Raw genomic sequence first — 21,934 nt, forward strand, 5'->3', positions numbered from 1 at the left:
CCGTCTCTTGGTAGGGCGAGAACGGGGAGAAGACGGAGAATGGGAGGACGCCCTCCTCCCTCCCATTCCTCCCATTCTCCCTCTTCTCCCCGTTCTCGTCCTACCAAGAGACGGCACCATGCTGCGTTGCCAGATAAATCGGCTAAATAAAACAGATCCGAAAGAGCCCTATACGCCACTTGAAGATTCAATCAGAAAATTTAGTGTGTAAAAAAATTATAACTCAGGAAGTTGCCGTAATATTTAAAAATACAGCACGACAAGGCCTGTATGTTTTTGTTTTTGTTTCCTGTTATTTTTGTTTTGTTTGTTATTTTAACATGAAGAACAATTTGGAAATTGTAATTTATTCTTCTCTATTGATGCTCTTGGTTCCAAGATAATGCTAATTTTTCCAGTGAAGTAGGGTTTTGTTATACGAAGCAAGTATTAAATATTTTCACATTTAAGTGGAGAAATCAGTCTCGTCTACGAAAGAAATCGCATTCCACATTGCACCAGCACCACTTCTCAATACAGCTGGGGGCAGACAGTTGACTTATATCACGGCAAGTTTCCCTTTCCTCAAAACGTATTTAAACTATGATAGCCAAAGGCGTTCTGTCGCACATTCTTCGGGATAAAAAACTCACAAGATGCTTTTGCGGTGCGCTCTTCAGCTCACGTCAACATGTGTGTAGAGATTGGAGAAAAAAGAAATGGCAAAACGATCTTTAGCCGCTATATAAGCCTGTCCAACGCATGTTGTTCGGTCATACTCTGTCAGACTGTCGTCTATTGACCACAGAAGGAGCACCAATAGTTTTATCAACATGAAGTTTTTTAACGTAAGTTAGTTAATTTGCTAACCAATTTTTTTCTATTATAAATAGGCTAAAATATAAATTAGCTTCAAATCAATAATGATGAATATTTTGATGAAAATATTCCTTTCCCTTTTAGATGAGAAATGGTGCAGCAGTTTCTGTTTGGCTGCTTTTTTTTCAAGTGTCGATAAAATTCTCCGAATCGAGCTCTTCTCGTTTAGTTGGAATTAACAGTAAAAGTCGTTCATCACGAAAACCTGTCAACATTCAACGCGTGACTCGCAACGAAGAAATGCTAACGAGACAAAATAATCAACGAACAGATCATGGAAAAGATGTCGTCACGAATACTAAAGATACTAACGAATCTTCCATAGCAACAATTGATGACTTTTCGGAAACAAAAGTCGAGTCTTTTAATGCCACTGCGCTACCTACAATCGAAGAAGAGATAAGTCCAATTAACCTAGCAGCGCTCAACAAAGTCGAGCAGCTGGCATTTCCTTTGGATGCTGACATATCTAGCTTACCTATTTCGGATCCTATTGGAACTTCATCTTTCCTCAACATCCTGGATGAATCTGAATCCAACTCGGACACAGAAAACTCAACTCACCAGCTAGAAGATTCTCTTATTGATCCTAAGATGATAGAATCGGAGCCGTTTCTCACCATTCTGGTAAACTCCCCGCCTCAAGTAGTGACAGAGCCATCGAAACCCGATTCCTCGCCCGCTTCGCCTTCCGGTTCAGTAAATGTTCCGCTTTCCTATCTACATTTGCGTGTTCCAATACCTCCATCAGCCTCAGCAATTGCCATCGCACCCCTAACCTTATTACCGTATAAACCGGTGAGCCCGATCCCGCCCTCTTTAGTAGAAGCCCCAGAAAATGTCGAGATAAGTTCTTCAGCAGCTAAATCTATGACTCATTCATCGACTTCACCCGAAAAAATATCCAAGTCTACGAATCTTACAGTTTTGCCGTTAAACACCTCTACTTCAGTGAAAATAGATTTGAAATCGAATTCTGGTCAGCAGGTATTAACGCATAACTCTGATAAACATCAGAATGTTTACCAGATATTACCGCCACTGTTAGGAGTAATATACCGTGTCGCACCCCAAACTTGGATTGCGCCTCCTTCTCTCGATCAGGAGTTTCAGTTCGATCAATCTAATAAATTTAACCTAGCTACCTCGTACGGTATTCCTCATGCCGGGCATTCGTTATATGGAAACAACCATCGCCAAAAGTTCGGATCGCCTCCAACACTAAGGGCCTTAGGATTCCCTCCAATATCCAGCACTCGCGATAATCTGCGTCATGAAGTCAACTGGGCCAGAGTCGGTCAAACTTTTCGGTCGACAAATTTTGATTAGTTAATTATAATTTTTTATTTCAATTTTGTGTCCTCGGGGTTATTTTTATTAACATGGATTTATTATACTTTGATATTTCTTTTATTTTTACTTTTTTTTAAATTGTGGCACTGCAATGACATCACCGATATTACCCAAACGCACAACAGTATAGCATATGCATATCTCCATTTATTATTTGTACATCTCATTTTGCCATATTGATTCAATCTACCAGAGAAACTCCTTCGACATTACCATCTGTGCGAGCTTTACAACATTATTTTATTTGGTGTGAACTTGCTTTTGTTGGTTGACTTTCGCATGTTATTACGTTTCCGATGGTTTCCGAGTACTGCTATCTTAAATACTATACAGTATTTTATGTTGTACTGTTTGTTTCGGTTTATCTTTTATTTTTAGTAGGGTGATAATTCTGTAAATAAAGAAAACAAATTAATTTTCGACTTGTTCATTTTGTGTTAATTGTATTTCAGATTTGAAAATTTTTACTACTCGTTCACGAGTCACAAGTCACGCCAAGGGCCAAGCGAAGTAATAAATGGACAATTTTTCATGATATGTCCGAAGTGGGGTACGGTAATACAAATAGGTTGTCCATTTTAGCAAATATTCTAGGGATTGTGGTTATTACCCACTTACGTAGTCTCTGATGCGAAATCCTGGAATCACGAAATCATGTACATCAGAAAGGCTCGTTGATTAATTAGGTTTAAATCAGATGGAATATCAGACGGAAAACTCCTGATACATATTGATTATTCGTAACCAAATTTGTATATACCGACACTTGTTTCGTGCAGAATGTGTATTACAAAAAATGTCTTCGTACCAAAAGAAGTAGAATACTTTAAATTATCGGAGAGTTGGGATTTTACCAAATTACTGCAGATTATACCACACGCAAGTTTGGTAGAAGGGAGCAAAGAGGCTCACAGGAACATGTTGATCGACATACTTAATAAAAGATTATGAAGGAAACGGAATCTTTTAAATATAAGATTTTTTGAAAAAAAGTTCACACTGCAGGGAATCAAGTGACACCATCAAGATGTTTTGGGGGGGGGGGGTTTTCTTTTAAGAAAGGCCAAGAATTGGAGGCTGGTTTGGGTAACCCCAACCGAAACGCAAGTGGGAAGTATAGGTAGAACGTGAACCTTTTTAGACATAAACATGTATACATAAGCGTCGCTGGACTAATGATATGGAGGCCAAGAAAATTTTCTATCCTACCACTCAGTCGTCAAGAAACAAAATTTGTTGTCACTTTTCATTTGTGTGTCAATATTCGCCTGCGTCTACTGTACCAATGGTCAGTGTAATCGAGTTAAAATAAGCGAATTAATTACCGTTACACATACAGGTAAAATCCACGATGGTTCAGAAATGCCAACGAAGAGGTGTACCGGTAATACGGCCATGTAGTCAAAAGAATCCGAACGTTCTACGTATTGAAGCCTTGTTGGTTATGTCTATTGCGGGACTACTAATTTATGCGGTATTTATAGCTAAGATTATGAATCACCTGGAATCATCTTTCCTGCAACTGATATGATGATTCAAGTGTTCCATATTTATTTATGTCTGTAATAACTTTGTAAAGCTTATAGACTGAAGAGGGAGCCGTTTTTTTGTACAAATACACAAAAATATCCAATGCAAATATTTCGACGCTTACCAAAAAAAAATTTACAGCTAAGTGCTATACTGCTACTTTTTGGCGTGACCTGAAAGACGGTAACTCAATAGTATATGTAGCCTATATATGGTCCATTGGGAAAGTACGTAAAAACGAAATTCTTTCGATTGTGAGTAGAAATTGATTTCACAAGTCGAGAGAAAAATTGGCTGAAGTATAGCGAAAAGGGATCAAAATATGACGTTGAATCACATTATTTACTCACAAAAGACGAGGTGCAAGCTGCATAATAATTCTCGCCGTTCAAAATATTGTAATTTTATAATATTAAATATAGGAATGATCAACTGATGGCATGAAATAAAATTTGGTGCGAATAAACATGCTGTCAACGGAACGTCAGCACAATTTGAGATGTGGCAGCATATAAAAATGTTATCCCTATATCGCCCTAGATCGTGTACTGTCACACAACGAAAGGATTCAAAGGAACGACTAGGGAAAATTATAATTCACCGAAGTTAGGTTTAGCATTCAGCGTGTACAATAGTATGGCTGATTGGTCATGAAATTGTTAGTTGGGTAATCATTTGGCGCACCCCTCATCCGACAGCTATCCAGACGTAACGAGGGCTCTTCTGTACATAGAGCTGATCGGTCGAGCTCAGAAATATTTGGCGACTTAAGACCACACGCAACTTTCCAAGTCTATAAGCTAAACGCCCGGCATATCAAGCGAAACGAACGGACGAAAAACCACGAACAACGAGCCAGGATTGAAAGGGAAAGCCGTAGATGAAATGGAGACCATTTCAGAGGACTAGAAGATTTTCACACGATTTAGATCGATTGTCTTGGAGACACATCTTCTGCAGAATGTCACGAGCGACGCCGAGTGACAGTGACGTGCGGGAGCCGCTTCCCATCAGTTTCTTCTTGCGACGCTTTTTGTTCAGATCCTCGCGCAGTCGGATTTGCTTGAGTACGCCGACCAGAAGCTCGTCCACGTTATGTTGAATGCCGCTCGACGTCTCGATGAACTTGCAATCATGTTCGGTAGCCAGCTTCTTGCCATCTTCGCAGAACAAAAAGAATTAAAAGATTGGACCAACTCGTGCTGATATCATTCATTAATCGAGTATTGTACCGGTTGAAACAATAGGGAACACTTGAAAATACATCAATCGATTTACGTCTGTTACTTATTACCAATTTCAGCCATGTGGCCGACGAGTGTTGAGAGAAGCTCTTACCGCTTATTAACCCATGTCATTTTGAAATTTATGTTAAAAATTTGCCCATAGCAGTATTAATTTAGAATTGGTTGGTCTATCAAATCTGTGTTAATGGGAAGGGATTAGGATATTTCTCCAAGTGTCGCAGTCGCAGTCATTTTTAATGAGAAGAGAGTGGTTGGCTACCATAAGTAGCATTAAAATATCAGATACGAATTATTCAGAATTATTGCTAGCGGCAAATAATCTATGGGCGTGGTCCGCCGAATGCAAAGATTTGGTAACAGCAAATGTTTAATGTAAAACAACAAAATTCAAATTTAATTATTTTTATTCAGGCCTCGCGTGAATAGAAAAAGCGGGAAACCCATCAAAACAAAATTATTATGCAAACAAGAAAAACAGACAGCTTTTGTGTTTTGAGGGCTTGAGCCCAATGATTATAAGGAGAGACGCATCGCGCGTCGCCGATAGAATATGTCGTTACTCGTTACACTTTATTCGTCACAACTGCTTGCACTGCTGTTGCTGCGCAACACTTGTGGGTTGTGTTGACTCAACAGAACAGCAACGCACATCCCATCCTGTATAACGTATACGATCGAAACCCTACCAAAGTGGTAAGCTGCTGCTAGTGTGAACCGAGGCGACTATCAATTCTCTACGAGAACTGACGTTTTCCAAAAAAAAAAGAAGGTAAACAAATGGTCTGGGCAAGAAAAGCAGATAATCCACAACTTTCTCGGTCGATACCACAGCGGGGCTGGTATTTTGTTCATAATTTATCTGTAGAACGCTTCTATTACCACGCATCGGCAATGATCAATTGCAAATTGAACAATGAGATACTCAACTACGGTCGAAACAGCTTCATCTCTGACCCACAAGATCTGTTTGGTCGCAAACAGAGTGTTGTTTTGTTTGTTTTTTATGCGCGTGTCTCTTCTTGAGCATCTAATCAATCGAAACGATCGATTATTCATGATACGGTCTACATAGCGTAGGGGCATAACTGAGATGCACTGTCGCCTTTGTTATAGACGGCCGTTATAGCGCGAATCCTTCATACGCATAGTACGCACTACCTATGCCAGCGAAAAGACAACAAAGAATGAAGAAAATAAAACACAGGCCCATTAGTCACGGCCCTCTTGCACTTTTCCACCACCCACCCCTCACACCAAGGTGGGTTTGTAACTAGTTGTAATTCCCTCCGCTCCACCACGATAATGGACGGAGCTGGTCGTCGGTCGATGGATGCTCCGTATTGATTTTTTCTACAGGTCCGATGTTATGGCTGTATACAGTTACGGTATACTACGTTTGTATTTTGCTACTTATTCTATTATTTAATCTATTTCCCTTTTTTTTATTTTCCAACATTTTCCTTCCATCCATCCTGACAGATGGAATCGCATTACCGCGGAGCACTACTATAAAACCATTCCGCTGTAACTTGTCTACGCTGTAGATTTCTTTTTATCTATAACGCTCGAAATTTAATCATGTCTGTCATTGAATTCACGGAATTAATAGAAGCAACGGTAAGTTGTCCATTTCCACGATGCTACTGTTTGCGCTCCAGATTTGATTAAGAGATGCGAAAGAAAAAGTTTAGCAATTTTCACTTTGTTGCTGCTCTTCGCGTTTCAAAACTGTCATCCTTGTTTACTTTTTTTTCTGTCCCTCTAGATCGTTGCTGTCTATCACGAACACTAGAAAAGACGCAGAGGCGATGGTTTAAGTAAGAAAATGTGTGTACTGCCTGGGACTTCCCGATGGTGGACACGGGTGTAATTTAAGAAAATGTCTTTGGTAAATCAATAAGGATGATATGGTATATCGCAAGTGCTATGGCCCTCGAGCAAGATAGAGACAGTGATAGATCAGTTACTATAATTGAAGATGGCCATATCTCATTTGTGCTAGTGGGATTTCCTTTTGGCCTGAAGCTACCATTAGAAAAAGGAAAACAAATATTGTTTAATGATACATTACCTTCGCATTTTATTATTCGCGATCGGGCTAAATCCACCTTGTTGCCAACCAGGATGACGGCTTTCTCCTTTGTGCATGACTCTCGCCACAGGTACTTGAGAACCTCCTCGGCAAACTGGAAACTTCCACGGTCCGTTATGGAGTAAATGAGCACGAAGGCGTGCGGATCGTAGGTTGTGAGGCAATTCTCCACCTGTCGAGACCCAAGACGGATATCACCGGGTAAGAATTCGTAATAAGAAGGTGCTGAGTTTTGTAAATTTAAGATAATAAATACGTTGCGTAACGTCTGTGAACTAAGGAATGCAATTCAATAATCATAGGAGAACTAGACGGTTTTAAGATCATAAGACTATAGAAGACACACCCTAGTTTGGCATGGCCTCTCAGTCAATGCTTCACTCCTTTGTTCTCCGTAACCACAATTGCACAATGATGCGCAGACTTGAGTTCCATATCGGGTGGGGAAAATGCAAAATGAAAGGGTACACAAAACAAGACGGTCATGCTCGACATTAATTTCTCTTTGACAAACAAACAGACGTTTGATGTCTTTTATGCTGAGCACTAACAAAAAATATCGCTGATCGTTAGCACCGAACGAAAACTGTAACTATTATTCTACAAACGCTACTGTACGACACACAATTAAATTTTCTTGGAGGGAGACTTAAATAATTACAGCAAATGACGATTAAAATCATTATATTTTAATTTGGAAATTCTCTGAGAGTATGATATCTATATTTCGCTAATAATTTCAACACATTGGAACAATTTTAGAGGTAGGTCAAAGTATCATTGCTGAGATCAATAACTCTATGATACATTGATAACTGTAGACTGTAGATCTGAAGACTTGCTTATTCTGCTATAAGCTAATTGGAGCTGATTACTAAAGGAAATTTTTTTGTAAGGGGAGTAGGCTAATATTTATAGGAATCGTCTTTTGAAATAGGTGAAAACCAAATCTGAAAATTTTGTGAAAAATTCTTTTCAGGGAAGATTGGACGATTAATTTATAGATTGTGGTTCTTCTAGCTATATGTATATGAGCCCCACACTTACCGACATTTCAGCGCTGGCGTGGTCTATGAAAATCATTTCAGATTCTTCTCCGTCAAGTAGCACGCTGACTGTTTTCTCGCCAAATTCGTCGTCTGATCACAAATTCAATTTTAATGTAATTAGTTCAATAATTAATTTTTCCTATTATTTGTTATCTCATGTTAGTTCTTTATCTACGTCAATGGATATTTTTTTGCAATGAATCAAAGGCTTTAAAATTAAGTTTAAAAATAAAAAAAAAGGTTACATCGTCGTCAGGCGTCAAATAACTACCTTTCTCATATATAACGATCCGCCACAGTTCACACTGAACCAAATGATACAGTATAACAAATAAAATCTAAGACTCTTGCAGATTAGTATATATACGCGTATTCCAGACTTATGCTAGAAACGCAAACACTATACAATTGAGAATAAATAACCGCCCACAACAAATTTATCGTACCCAAAGAAGCGTCGTAGGTGTTCATGTATTCGGACGTCATGAATTGAGAAACAAGCGCCGTTTTACCAACGCCAGCCGCACCTGTGTGGACGATACATAGGTTTGTTAGAAAAACATGAAATGTGTGAAACTATCGGTGTAGTACATATCCTTGAATCCTTCCATAACTTGTGTTTTCACTTTAGGACACAGACAAAACTAGTAAAGTGCAACGCTCGTTGTATCGCAGTGGGATTCAATTTTTGAACGAGGTAAAATTATGTAGCTTATTATTTGTTTTAACTATTTTAAACTATTTCAATTTTAAAGTCAATTTTGCAATAGTAAAACTGAAGTTTATAGTTTATACCTAGCATGACTACGCGATACTTTGTGTTGGAGGTATCACAGCTCTCTTCAGACGAGACATAGCTGGAACCGCAACAAGATCCGCCAAAAGAACGCTCACCGCTCCGGCTCCTTCCGCTCCGACTGCTCAACCTGCTCAATATTAAATGGAAGCCCATTAGCACATTAGATTACGAGATGAACAATTTGTGGTTCCAATAATCGACTAGACAGAGACATGTAGAAGCACGATTAGCTTGGACCCCAACTAGATATGGCGTTCCGTATACTACAGATATTAGAAATATACTCCAGAATCCAAGTTAATGCGTGGTACGGTAGTATAGATATCTAATACCTTGAAAGCGTAACGCACTAATGACTTTCCACATCAGTCAAATGATTATTATTTTTTTTTTGTTTTTTGTTTTTTGTTTTTTGTCATGCTCTTCCCTGCTCTCCGGTGTACATGTCAAGCCAAGCTTAGCGTAAAAACCAGTAAAAACTCGTTCTACTGCACACGTGAATAACGGCAACTCAAATCCTGATCGATTTTTTTCTTTCTAGCGAGATTATACTGTGTCCACGTGTAATGTATACTACTGTCGCACAGTTCTTTCGTCAATTGGCAAAATGGTTTCGTGTACATCATTAAAATCCTCCTCTTTTGTTTGTCGTTCTTTATTGTCTCTCTTTTTTCTTTTTTTTCTTTCTTTGGCGACTGGAAAGTGAAGTAAAAAATGATTTCTAACTGTCTGTGTTTGTCACGGGTTAACTTTTACTTTTGAGAAGAGTGTTCATCATTTCATATTTTGTCAGGATTCCAGGAAAACAAGTTTCCCGTTTTTTTCACCCTGCTGGAAATTAATCATTCGGAATTATTGTTGCCGTCACCAGAGTATGTGCACGACAGACAGAAGGCACATTTCGAGTCGTTTCGAGTATATATCAAATGTAACCTTATATTTCAGTCTCACTGTTAAAAAGGGTACCAATTTTTGGGGGTTGTCAACCACCAAAAATTTGTAAATGCACGAAATTTTGACTTTTTTCGAAAATTCTGGGGTTTTACGTACCACTTTCATTTTTTCAAATTTAACTACAAATATTTGGGGAAAATTACCCCCAAATTTTTGGGCATGGCCAGACATTTAGGGAGTGTATAATATATAAGCCTACTTGGGACATAGATTTTAGTCATGATTAGCAAAGTAATCCCGTCGGCAACCGGCAGAGACATAATGAAAAGTTCAGCTTTTCTATAAACTATGCAGCAGCGATAGAATTATTTCAAGTACATTTAAAATTTTTATAGTTTATTCATTTTTATATTAATCAAAGTATTTGCAAACTACTTGTCAAGTAGATCAATTTTCCAACTTGAAATATTTTCAAGCATGCATCCCTTTCCTTAAAAATTATATCGATTTCTGAAAACGTAAGTATTCTAACGTATAATATTAAGTCTAAGTACTAGTATTTTCGACAAACACGCCCGCTACCCTCTAACTCTTATTTTCTATACTAACAAAGACTATAAAACTTTCTAAGTCCTTACGTACAGGAAATCAAATATAATTCATAAATATATATCATGATTATAAGTCAATTGGTCAAGTGGTTAGCGAGCTGAGCTAGCAAGTCAAAGGTTGAAGGTTCGACTCTGGTCCAAGTCGCATCTTTTATTTGTCTTCTGTACAACCCCGAACGTTTCGTATTGCGATACGATACAAATATTTCGGGTTTGGGAACCCCAGATCTCAGTTGCCGAGAATTTAGGGCGTTTAACCCCGAAATAGTTGGGAAGTTTTTTAACAGTGCTAAGTAGGTATTCTGTACATAATAGGTGGCAAACTCGGTTGACGTCCCGGATGCGCTTGACATAGGCCGCACACTTCCGCTTTTTCTTCCGTTTTTATTACATGTTTGCGTGCACCTCCATTCATCTCCGTGTCTATATAGAGGAGGTTAGAGAGCTTCATATCAGGGACACCACTTGAATAATTCTCCAGCCCTGTCTAGTTGATGAATGGATTTTGGGGGGGAGCTTTTGTTTCCCATTACTGAACTCTCGCCGAGACGTTCGCGAAGGGAATATAAGGCCCGAATTGGATGCTGCTGCGTTGTATAATATAGATCTTTCCTCCTCTGAACCAACAATAATAGCGACGATCCCTTTAGGTTGGCCCTGTCAGACTGTGTGTTGACTGTTGACGACTTGATGCATAGAGACACACAACCGATGCGAGCTAGCTGCTAGCCTGATGATCAAAAACATTGAATCCTTTTGCCTATACACATATCTACTTTAGAATGGCAACCCAGTAGGTTTTATTTTCCCTTCCCGAGCCCCGGCCGGAGATAAACTTTATAGGAAACTGAGCAAAGGGACGACTGTTGTCGTAGTAACGGCAGATCACGACCGAATGAGTCAAGTCATATACCTGTTGCACGCAGGCTATAATATATCTACCAGCTGTGCGCTACGTGGCTCAATCTATTCAGGGAAAGCTAAGAAAAGAAGGACCAACCCATTGCCTTTTAAGCCTCAACTTCAAAGGGAAAAGGATCTTTTTGGCCCGTTCAAGCAACTGAGTCCAGATCCCTGTGAATTGTCGTCCATGTGTGTGCCATGTCGTCGTCATGGTTCGCCAACTTCCCACTCGGCAACGTCCAAAACTCCTATTGCATGGATGATTAGGATCGAGGCAAGAGAGCGGTCAACAAAGGAATAGAATCCACCAGGTCTCTCTCTCTCTCTCTCTCTACCGTATCTGCACATTCAATAGCTGCTTTCATAGACCTATTTATACCAACAACTTTACTTGTGGTGCATTGGATTGCTTCGCTGTGTTTGCTTTCGAAACATAATCAACCGGAAAAATACCACTTATTTTGTTTTTCACGTTGAGTAGGTAAAATGTTGGAGTGCTTCTAGAAGATAAGATAAGTTACGTAACGTTTCTATTCCCCATATAAAAAATCTTTTGAGCTGACAAATGAAATGGGGAAAATAAAATAAATAAGAAAGATGCTGAAGTGAGAAATGATTTCGACTGATAAGGTGAAAATCGATAACAGATCAAAGACGTTAAAAAAGAGTAAAAAGATCCGACGTAGAAAAAAAACGAAGAAAAAAATTATATTAATGGAAGGATCACGCATTTGATATATTTCTCATCTTTGGGCTGTAGAACCTTATAGCTTAGCTAAAAGTAGTCCTTGATGATCCGCACTGTTGCCCTTCTTTTCCCGTCTCCCCCTCCTCTCTTTCTCAATCTTTTTTACGGCCCTACACAAACGCTATCTAATATAAGAACCGGGATCGATCCAAAAGATTTCTGGCAGTGATGAACATTTTTTTTTTCTTCCTTGTTTCCTTTTTTTCCTTCTCCCTTTTTCCTTTTATTTTGTTTTAATTCTGTTCTCCTTCAAGGGAGAGAATGGGATTGCGTAGATATTTTAAGGACAAGGTGATGTCGGGGAACAACTAAAGGAAGATCTGAGAGTCCTGGGGCCGTCAGACGAAACGACATGTCCGTCGAAGCCTCGAAGGGGTGACGCTCATCTCCCTTTTTTTTTTTTTTAGTTATTTTGGTGAAGTCCAAGAGTCACGATGATCAATAACCGCGGGGCTGGTTTACAAAGGAAAGTAACGAGACCTTTCCTCTCGTCCTTTTACTAATTATCTGCCCTCTATGCCTGTTGCCTGGGAAAATGAATAGCTCTTTGTCCAGTAGACCGGGCGTTTGCACCAATATTTACCAATTCCGCCCACTTCCCATCTCATTCATATTTGAACTATGCAGTACGTAATAAGGTAAACTTGAATGGAAAATGTCTCTTGAAATTCCGTTGGATTGTATAACTAAATTATTCAGAAACTGTAAAGGGGCGGCGACGTAAAGAATTCAGCATAGAGTAAATGGTGTTTCTTTGTTTGCTGGTCTATTGGCTGGCCCATAAATAATTGAATTCACCCTCGATCTTTCAACTAGACTCCACTTACTTCTTGGCTGGAAAATCGGATTTCGGGTTTTTCCATACAAACAACAACGTCAATTGCACATACACAGTGCACAGATATCGATCTCTGCAGATGAGATGAACTGAGCACCAGATAACTGGAATGCCGAGGTCGATCTTGAAAGAAGATCCGCGTCACGTCTCGAGCCTCTCGCACTCGACGTGCTCAATAACCCTTGGAGGTTATAACCTCTTTGGCGGGGTAGATGGAAAAAGCCGAAACTGTGAACCACCAACGCCCTGAACCCATCGATTTTCTTCTCTCCAGTGTCGATCACGTTGACGCCCAGGTTGACGCGCACTTCACAGACAGAATATGGTGAGGAGAAACTCACCAGAGGTTTCAGGGAAATGGTATATGGATGACTGAGACTGAAATATACGCAATAATAGAGTCCCTTTTATTTTTTCTTATTTCTTATTTTTGTTTCCCCCTCAACCTTCGATTTACATATAAATAGAGAAATTCATCGAGATTGGAAATTCTATGTTGATGTGTATCAAAGAAAAAGCTCTCGGAGAGCTTATCAATGCAATCTGATTTTGTGTTTCTAAAAAATCAATTGTTCTATTATAATTTTTGCAGGAGATAATATTTCATATTCAGGAGGAATATTTACAGAATCGGAAGAAAAAACAGGAACCAAGGTTGCTGTTTCCATGTATACAGAGAAATCGCGCTTCCTTTATAGCAGCGAATTCACGATGTTTCTCTTTGCTATTCACAAGTGTTGCGCAATAGTGAAAGTCCTAATCATAAAAATTAAAGAGGACTGTCCCTTTCTGGGTTCAAGAAACTTAAGCTCCGCCGTTTACTTTTCGCTGATTGGGTTACATTCATTAAAAAAAAGGCGAACGCTGTTTACTGTTTAGAGGTACTTTCCTGAGTCCCAGAAGTGGATGGGAATGAAACGATACCACTAATTGTATTTATTCACCTTTTTATGCTTTTTTTATGAATTCTTTTAGTATCAAACTATAAACTAAAAGCTAAGTAAAAGTTAAGTAAACACTATGACAAAAAAAATAAAGCTTTAGGAATATCGATTTGTGTGTATATTTTGCATGGCAACCGCATATTTTTCAAATAGTTTACTAACTCGGTTCTTTCGTACTTTTGTCGCTACCTGAGTTTGATCATTAACTAGATTGAAAATGACCTTTAATTAATTATACGTTCAGATTCGTGGAAAGCCATTTTCCGAATGTTCATCTAGTTGCATCCACCAGTGTACGACTCAACCGAGTATATGGACTCTCCCGTGGAATTAGACACGGTTCTAGACAGAGTTATATCCAATCTTTTAGTCTGTTGACTTGAGTGCGCTAATTGACGTTTCTCTTATTCGTCTTAGAAATCGATAAAGGCCAACATCAAAGAGGATGAGAGACTGATCCCATTCGGTAAGGTATAGGCCTGCCAAATGGGAAGAAGTTGAAAATGGATCCCCCGCCATCGTTATTCACATTTACTTACGCCGTGAGGGTAGAATTGATGCTAGTGTTGGAGCGGGAATGACGCGAGATGATTGCATCTCCGCGATTCACCACGCCTTTGCTGGTGATGGAAAAGTTGCGCAATCGGTAGATGTCGTCACGTGAGCGCGGGTTGTAGGGCGCTCGTGAGTTCTCCGGCAAGCTGCAAACGCGTGGACGGAAGTGCACCGGATCTGCAAAGGCCAATACAAAGAGGCAAATAATTAAAGAACGGGAAAATCGTAAACAGAACGGCAAAACAAAAACAAGAAAAAAAAAAAACAGAAATTTTCCTTTGATAAATAACTAACGTGCAGCCAAGTTCAGCTTGTTGCGTTGCAAATGAACATCTGTTTAACAAACAAAACCAACTGTTCGACAAACAAGGCAAAGAAGAGATTGACATGAAAAAAACTTGTCTTATTTGTGTAATCGGTCGCCATCAATTATTACGAAGGGAAATGCAAAAGTTGTGTGTGGTGTACCCAACTGCGCGCCTTAGGTTATTTTACAACTCAGTTGTGTTACATCAGAAAGTTACGCAATGCTGTCCAAATAGCTAAAAGGATTGTCAACCAACGACAAAGATGGATTAGCTCCATTTTGTAAAGAGTCAACCAGTCAACGAAGAAAACATTTCGGCACGCATTTTCCTTTTTCTTTGAGAATCCTTTGGAGTGAAGCAGTTATAATTTTCGAAGGTACAATAAATATCTTTTCAGTTAATGTAAAAAATTTTCGACGACAAAATATTCAATTTCAAATTCAATTTAATTCAATTTAATTCTTTCTAAACACTTGACTTTTTGTGGGAAGAAAAAAATTTTCCTCATTTTAAAATAAGATTGTCGGATTAAAATGATATTACTTATTTTATGGTTTTATCAAGGGAAAACATCTAATAGACCCAATGATGGAACGATGAAATTGGGAATTTTTTCGCTTCGAGCGACTAGCCTGAAAGGTGCCGATAAAAGAAAAGGTAAGCTTGTTTTCACTTTCACTTGTTTTCACTTTCACTTGTTTTCTCTTATGTGAATAAGGCGACAGTTTTTTTCAAATATTTATGGCATGGCAAGTAGTAAACAGATGGCACTTTCGCAGGATATTGTGGGTGCCCGGTACCGTCTTTCATCTTCTTGTTGCCTTTTTCTTCATAAACTGAGTGACTCTCGCAAAAAAAAAAAGGGAGAGTGAAAACTAGCAAGTGTATGGACCCATGAGGCCCGCCTGAAGAAAGAGAAAATATCACAAACCAGATGGGGACGTCCTATAACGCTTACACTCTCTGTTAAGATCGGACTGATAAAAGAGGTAGCCGACAAAGAAAGAAAGCTTTGCCAAAGACTACGAGACTAGAGGAAATTAGAAATAAAACTTTACGTTTCCCTTCCCCCCCCCCCTCTGCTATTTTCGCTCCTAGCACAGCAGCAGCTGTTGCAGGTTAACGGAGATGTTTCTTTTCAAAAAAGTAAAAATATTTTTCAGCAAAAATGCTTATACCTAATACTTAGTAAAAATTTATAAAATCGAGAGAACTTGCATGTTACCATGCGAACAAATAAATCTTCGAGGTGCTGTTTGGAAAAGTAGTTTTCAGAACTCGATTAATTATTTATAATATTAGTCTACAGATAAGTTGTTGGGATTATAGTTTTTTGTTTTAGATTTTTCCATTAAAAAGGAATGTAGTTTTAAAAAGTTATCTCGTACTTAAACGTAATGCACAGAAAGACGTTATTTAATGAGATTTGTCGATGATTTGTCGAAATATTAGAAAATGACATTGCGTTACGTGGAAATCATTGCGTGATCTAACCGAATCTGCGAGCACATCCTGGCTGGCTGAATGGTTTATATTTCATAGATAGATAATAATAGGACACGCAAATGTGGTTATATACGTCCCCCGTCTCAGCATTCCCCCCGAATCAATCAATACATTGATTCTCGTTTGAAATCTCCAGAAACAATTGAATGGCATCAACTGTACGCTGAGAAAGTACGCACATTGCGCACGCGAATCCACATCCGCCATCCAGAAGCGCAATCTCAGGCGGAATTGATATGTCATGATGACGGGCTGACGGCTGACGGCTTCGTCTCATTGTCGAGTTCTGCCCATGGTTATACGAGCGAGCTCAAAATATTATTCTGTATGTTACAGCATGGGTATCGGTTACAACCAATCCTCGCTCTGTTCAGTTCATGCTGATGTACCACGGTCAGAGAGAAAAAGATTCTAAACAAACACAAATAAGTACGTAAAATGATCGCTGAGAGTTTTTTATTCTTATTATTTTTCTATTGTTGTTCGCTGTCTCGTGGGAGTTTCAATTATGTATCACTAGCAGTGCAATTTGCCCTCAGCACTTTCTGTTCCATAAGCTTAAAAAAAAAAAAAAATAAATAAAACAAAACAGAATTTTCTTTCCCGGAATTGATGATGTTATACCACCCATTTCTTGGGCGATATAATGAGGAAGCGGCCGTTCGTGCCTTCAAACATGACAGAACACGTTCACGGAAACGAGTAGTCAGCCATCTAATGAAGACATCCATCTTTGACCCTGGGGCTCCAGATGATTAAGATGATGTACACTATTGTACAATGTACATATCATCCTGTTTGGTATAGACTCAGCAGATGTCAGATATACCGGTACTCAAGTCTCACACAATTTCGCAAGAAAAATTGAGAATTTCGTTTGAATTCGATTACAAGTCTTTTTGCAGTTATAATAATAGTGAGGTCTAACGTGATATTTTTAATACACGCCCTGGAATCCTCCTGAACGATATGCATAATTGTTTTACTTTTTGTTACATAATGAAGATTTCATTATTTTGTTGATGCCGTTTGGAACAAGGTTTGGAATTTCCGTATCCTCAAAAACTGGAAGTAAATTATTCAGTCACGGGATAGAATTGCACGATTAAGTAGTATAATAATTATATTTTGCATATGAAAGAGTCTAAAGAATAACGCAGGCGTCAGCCTAAGGTATAATGGAGAAATGCATTTGCAAGAAAGAAAGTCAGTGTCTGAAAAGAACAATTCCATTAGACCATCAAGAAAGAAGAGCGGAAGATAAAAATGAGCATTGAATGGCGGGGCGCCGACCTGTTCATTCTTTAAGAAACTCGAGTTTGCATATGATGAAACGCTGAAGGCCTGGTGCTGCTATTGTTCTTTTTCCCTGAAAGCTTCTCTCTTTTTTTTTCCTTCAGCACTGTGCGCCACCAGTTGTCAATGTGTATATATAAGTCTGAAAGCAAAATTAATTGGGGTCCGGTTATGCAGCAGCAGCACCCAAAAGCTTTTGTGCTGTCCTCTCTGCTGCTGTTCTGATAATGAATATTCATGTGACGAGTTAATCAAGTCAGCGACTTTTATTTCACCATATATACCCTCTCTCAGGAAGCACCCCGGAGGGAAAAAAAAAACAAGAACTGCCAAAAGTTCTTATACGTGAATGGATCTTGACTAGTATATTTCTCTTAATATTTTAACCCAGACTCCCTCCTTGATGATGCTGGATGATTTTCAAAGCATCGAAAAGAAGAATGGTCTTCATATTTATTGAGTTTGGCTCCCACTCCCCAGCTCCCCTGTTTGTATATGTATACAAATTTAGGCCCTGCAAATACGCATGCGCGCTAGAGAAATTCAGTTTTCTTTTTCTCCCTCATCACGTATTTCGACTTATTTGCCTGCCAAACCAATAACCGATTTTTTTTAAAAGATTCTTTTTATGTATCCTGCGCCTATTCTTAACTCGACATGTTGTACATCTAGACTTACTATGTATCCAGGATATAATAGGAAGGTATTATTCAATTTTTGATATTCTTGGCTGCTCCCAATCATAATGTTTTTCATTCTTCTCTCTTCCACGAATAGAGCTGAATGATTACAATCCCATCAGCGACCCAAAAGGATGTATACCCTCGACCACAGAAAACAGATTCCCTGTCGGGTGATACCAACAATCACCGCACAATTTAAAAAAAAACGGACAAGGCCAGTTACAAAGAATCCTTCAGAAGTTCAGAAGAGAAAAAACGTAATACCTGTCCAAGATACATAAGAAGAGAAGGACTCTCGTCAAGCCTCTTACACCGCTGAAGTATACAGTTTGAAACTCTGAATTGATAATGGTCAAATTCTAAAGAAGAAATACTGCATACTGCTCCTAGGATATTCAATTATTCAAAGACTTTTTCATTTGTTTCCTATGAATAACATTTATTATTTATATTATGTAATATGCATATGTTTATAGCTTTGCTACCTACGCAGTTCGTCGGTGTTGTGTGTTCTACCGTGATACGACGCCATCAGGTTACTTAATTCATTTCCTTCACGCGCAGGGCGTACAGTATAGTGTGTGTGTGTTTGCCTCGTCGTGATTTATTCGTGGAAAAACGACCGTGAAAGAGGATTCAACGGCACGTTGACACGAGGCCTAATGCGTCTGGGAGCGTTACACACTCCTGGCTGTTAACTCCGCTAATGCGTGATACCTTCACGCTGCCATAAAAAAAACACACTCGCACTCTCGTCGCCGGACAATACGGAGAGATCCGTCGTTCGTTTTCGCGGGGCGTGATTATTACGAAGGTGAACTTATATGGTAGCCAGCCCCTGATTTTTATTTCCCTTTTTGAAATGGCGCAAACTTTTGCCGAAATGACGCAAATGCCGAAAGTGCATGCGTAGGTATGTACGTATATATTCGCATAATCAAGTCTATAGAAACTCACCAGGTATTTCTAGGAAGTTTGACGTTCGGCGCTGTGTGTTGCGGACGCACTGGAGCGGCGACGGCTCCCCGGCTTCGGAATCGCGGCTGGATCGTCGCGAAGCCAAGCGGGCCAGGTTGCCGATTTGCACTCCCGATCGCCGCCTCGAAGAGTAGCGATGGGGACTGGCCGATGGCGGCGTCTGATGCCCGGGACTAGGCTGCTGGCTGCTGGGCGACCGACAGGGACTGCGCGGGCTGCGTGGACTCCGCGGAGTCATGGGGCTCCTGGGGCTGCGGGATGTGGGGCTGGGACAAGGAGAACTGCCGTTCAGGAGCGGAGACGCCGCTCTGGATGAGCCTCCGCCATGGTAGACGGACTGGCTGGTACCACTTCCTGCCCGGCAAAATTCGAAATTCACCGGTGAATCGCTGCCGGCCGTGGAGGCCGTGCGCGAAATGGTGTTGTACGAGCGTCTCTCTCTGGTGGATGGCGAAGAAGTGGTGGCCGTCTCGCAGATGGTCTCCGACGTGGAGAAGGACGTGTTGAGCGAAGAAGAGCGCAGCGACAATTCCAGTTCGCTGCTGCTGAGGCTGGCGCTGGCCGTGGCTTCACTCCGGCCCCAGCGACGCATCCGCAGTTCGGAAACCCGTTGCATTTGCTGATGCGAATTCATTTTGTTGTTTTCTTTTGTTTCTTTTTCTTTTTTTTTTGAACGAGGGCTTCCAGCTGCAGTATGCTGGATGACGTCCGCACCACTGTTGTCAAATTTGGGTCCAAAAAAAGACTGAAAAGTCAAACAAGACGAGACACGTACAGTTTAAGAGAAGAGAAACGGGTTGAAGCCGACGCCCAGTAGGTCAGGGATGTGACTGATTTCGTCAGCTCTTGTGCACCTTGCTGTTGTAATAGGTTGTAGTAGTGTACGCACAGACGGAGCTTGTCGCTGCTGGACCCCTGTGCGCCGGCGTCAACGCCCATCCACCCCCTCCTCGGTATATCTCATCTTATTGAGCACTGGGGGCAATTCGTCTACTAGCTGAATACTGCAGGTGACTAACTACTATCTATACTGGACGGACGATACGCACAAAGAGTCCAGCTTGTTTATTTTATGTCTGAGAGAAGAAGCCAGAAATGATTTAGTTTAAAATTCAGATTCACTCTACGAAGTAAAACCGAAAAAACGGAATTTGTATGTTCGCGGAATCAATTTAGCCCAAGAGCGCCCAAGCACTATAAATCTCTTTTTTTAAGCATATTAAGCTATAATAGGACTACTCTCAACGACTACTGCACTACATTATGGATAAGTAGCTTCTCAGACTATTTAATCCACTGTGTAATCTGATTTGTTTTTTGTCTGTATCATTCTGTGCTTATACATTAAATTATCCGGGGCATCCTGTTGGCGCTTAAAGAATCGGTTATTTTTACGCCAATATTTTCTCTTTTTTCTGAGTACAACCAAGTGAAATAGGCCTAATAATATCAAGAGTTAACTTCTTGATGACAATGTGACGGGAAAACCTTTGTGACAAAGTTTCGCTCGAGCAGCAGGTCAAGGATCGGTCGTTGTCAAACAAGGAACAACTCAATCCGTGGAACAGCTCAACTTGAAACACAATTGTGTATAGTATGAGAGGAGATGAATAGATAACAAGGCGTGCGTAACTCATGATTAAGCCACTTACAGCTGATGCCGTCTGATTAAATGAATCAACTTTTTATTCGCAACACAATAACACAATAAAAGGCCATTTGTTTTAATTATTGAACGATGCATACCTGGATTTAATTTGTTTGATCTCTAACTTTCAACAAGATCTTTGGGTATGGAAAAGAAGATCAAATTCGGGACCATATCCACGTAAAGGAAACCTAACGCGCATAATACGTGTATGTTAACACGCATATAATTTTTAGTTGACTTGTAGCCCAGCAGACGTCTATTACACTTTTCTATTCCGTGACGTCTGCCGTGTCTCATCATGAGCGAACTGTTTGCACTTGCTGCACTCGTGCACACAGGACGCTAACAAGCAATCTTAATTAAAGTTTCTGTTTGTCTAATCTTAGAGAGCGGTGACAATTGTGCTGTTGGTCATGAACCTCCACGTCTTGCTACGTACTCCAATTTCTAAGCATTTAGTCAACATGGCCCAGCAAGTACGTTGCTTAGCTGTCGCTTAGATAGGCCACCATTTCTTCGTGGCGAATTCAATATGGTTCAATCTATCCCTCTCTCTCTGTCGTTTTCTACAAGGATGGACATGGCAGCAGTGACAGTTTCTGAATCCATTTGATATCGGAAAATCTGTTTCCATGGGGAAACAAGACGCCAAAAGGATCTCCCGTTTTCCTCCCGAGACGGACGGAAGTGTACGGAAGTACGGAAGGAAAAATGAAGGTGGACTTTTTTATTTATTATTATTTTTTTTTTACTACGCTGTGCTTTTGACAAGAGGAATCAACACCCATCACCCTGGGTATATAATTGCGTTTTCGCTTGATGGGGTATTTGCTACTAAGGAAAGACGAGCGGCTTTTATTTCCGCCTTTGCTGCTCATGTCAAAGCTCAACCTATCCGGAAACACGGCCGCTCAACCGTGTCGATTTTTTCTCCAAGTAACATCAGTTCCAGTGTTCCACATCAAACTCGTCAACTTGTATCGTTCCAAAAAAATTCGGTCACTTGGAAACTGCATTCTGACCCAAAAAAGAGAACTGCATTCGGTTCGTCGCTAGGAGCTTGAAAACAACCAAAAAAGGAATGACCCATT

The 21,934-nt window shown here is 40.0% G+C and overlaps 2 protein-coding genes across 2 annotated transcripts; one reads left to right on the top strand and one right to left on the bottom strand.

The window, feature by feature from the left end:
- The first annotated feature begins 721 nt into the window (after positions 1-721).
- LOC124206154 lies at positions 722-2,626 on the top strand. Its single transcript, XM_046603832.1, has 2 exons — positions 722-827; positions 943-2,626. Exons 1-2 carry the CDS (start codon positions 813-815, stop codon positions 2,185-2,187), a joined length of 1,260 nt encoding a protein of 419 aa, XP_046459788.1. The 5' UTR covers positions 722-812; the 3' UTR covers positions 2,188-2,626.
- LOC124206153 (pneumococcal serine-rich repeat protein-like) lies at positions 2,627-20,024 on the bottom strand. Its single transcript, XM_046603831.1, has 7 exons — positions 19,172-20,024; positions 14,406-14,598; positions 8,925-9,055; positions 8,576-8,656; positions 8,128-8,219; positions 7,060-7,252; positions 2,627-4,901 (listed from the first exon to the last, which is right to left on the bottom strand). Exons 1-7 carry the CDS (start codon positions 19,824-19,826, stop codon positions 4,639-4,641), a joined length of 1,608 nt encoding a protein of 535 aa, XP_046459787.1. The 5' UTR covers positions 19,827-20,024; the 3' UTR covers positions 2,627-4,638.
- Positions 20,025-21,934: the final 1,910 nt, after the last annotated feature.

The sequence above is a fragment of the Daphnia pulex genome, chromosome 10 (assembly GCF_021134715.1).
Source record: "Daphnia pulex isolate KAP4 chromosome 10, ASM2113471v1".
NCBI lineage: Eukaryota > Metazoa > Arthropoda > Branchiopoda > Diplostraca > Daphniidae > Daphnia > Daphnia pulex.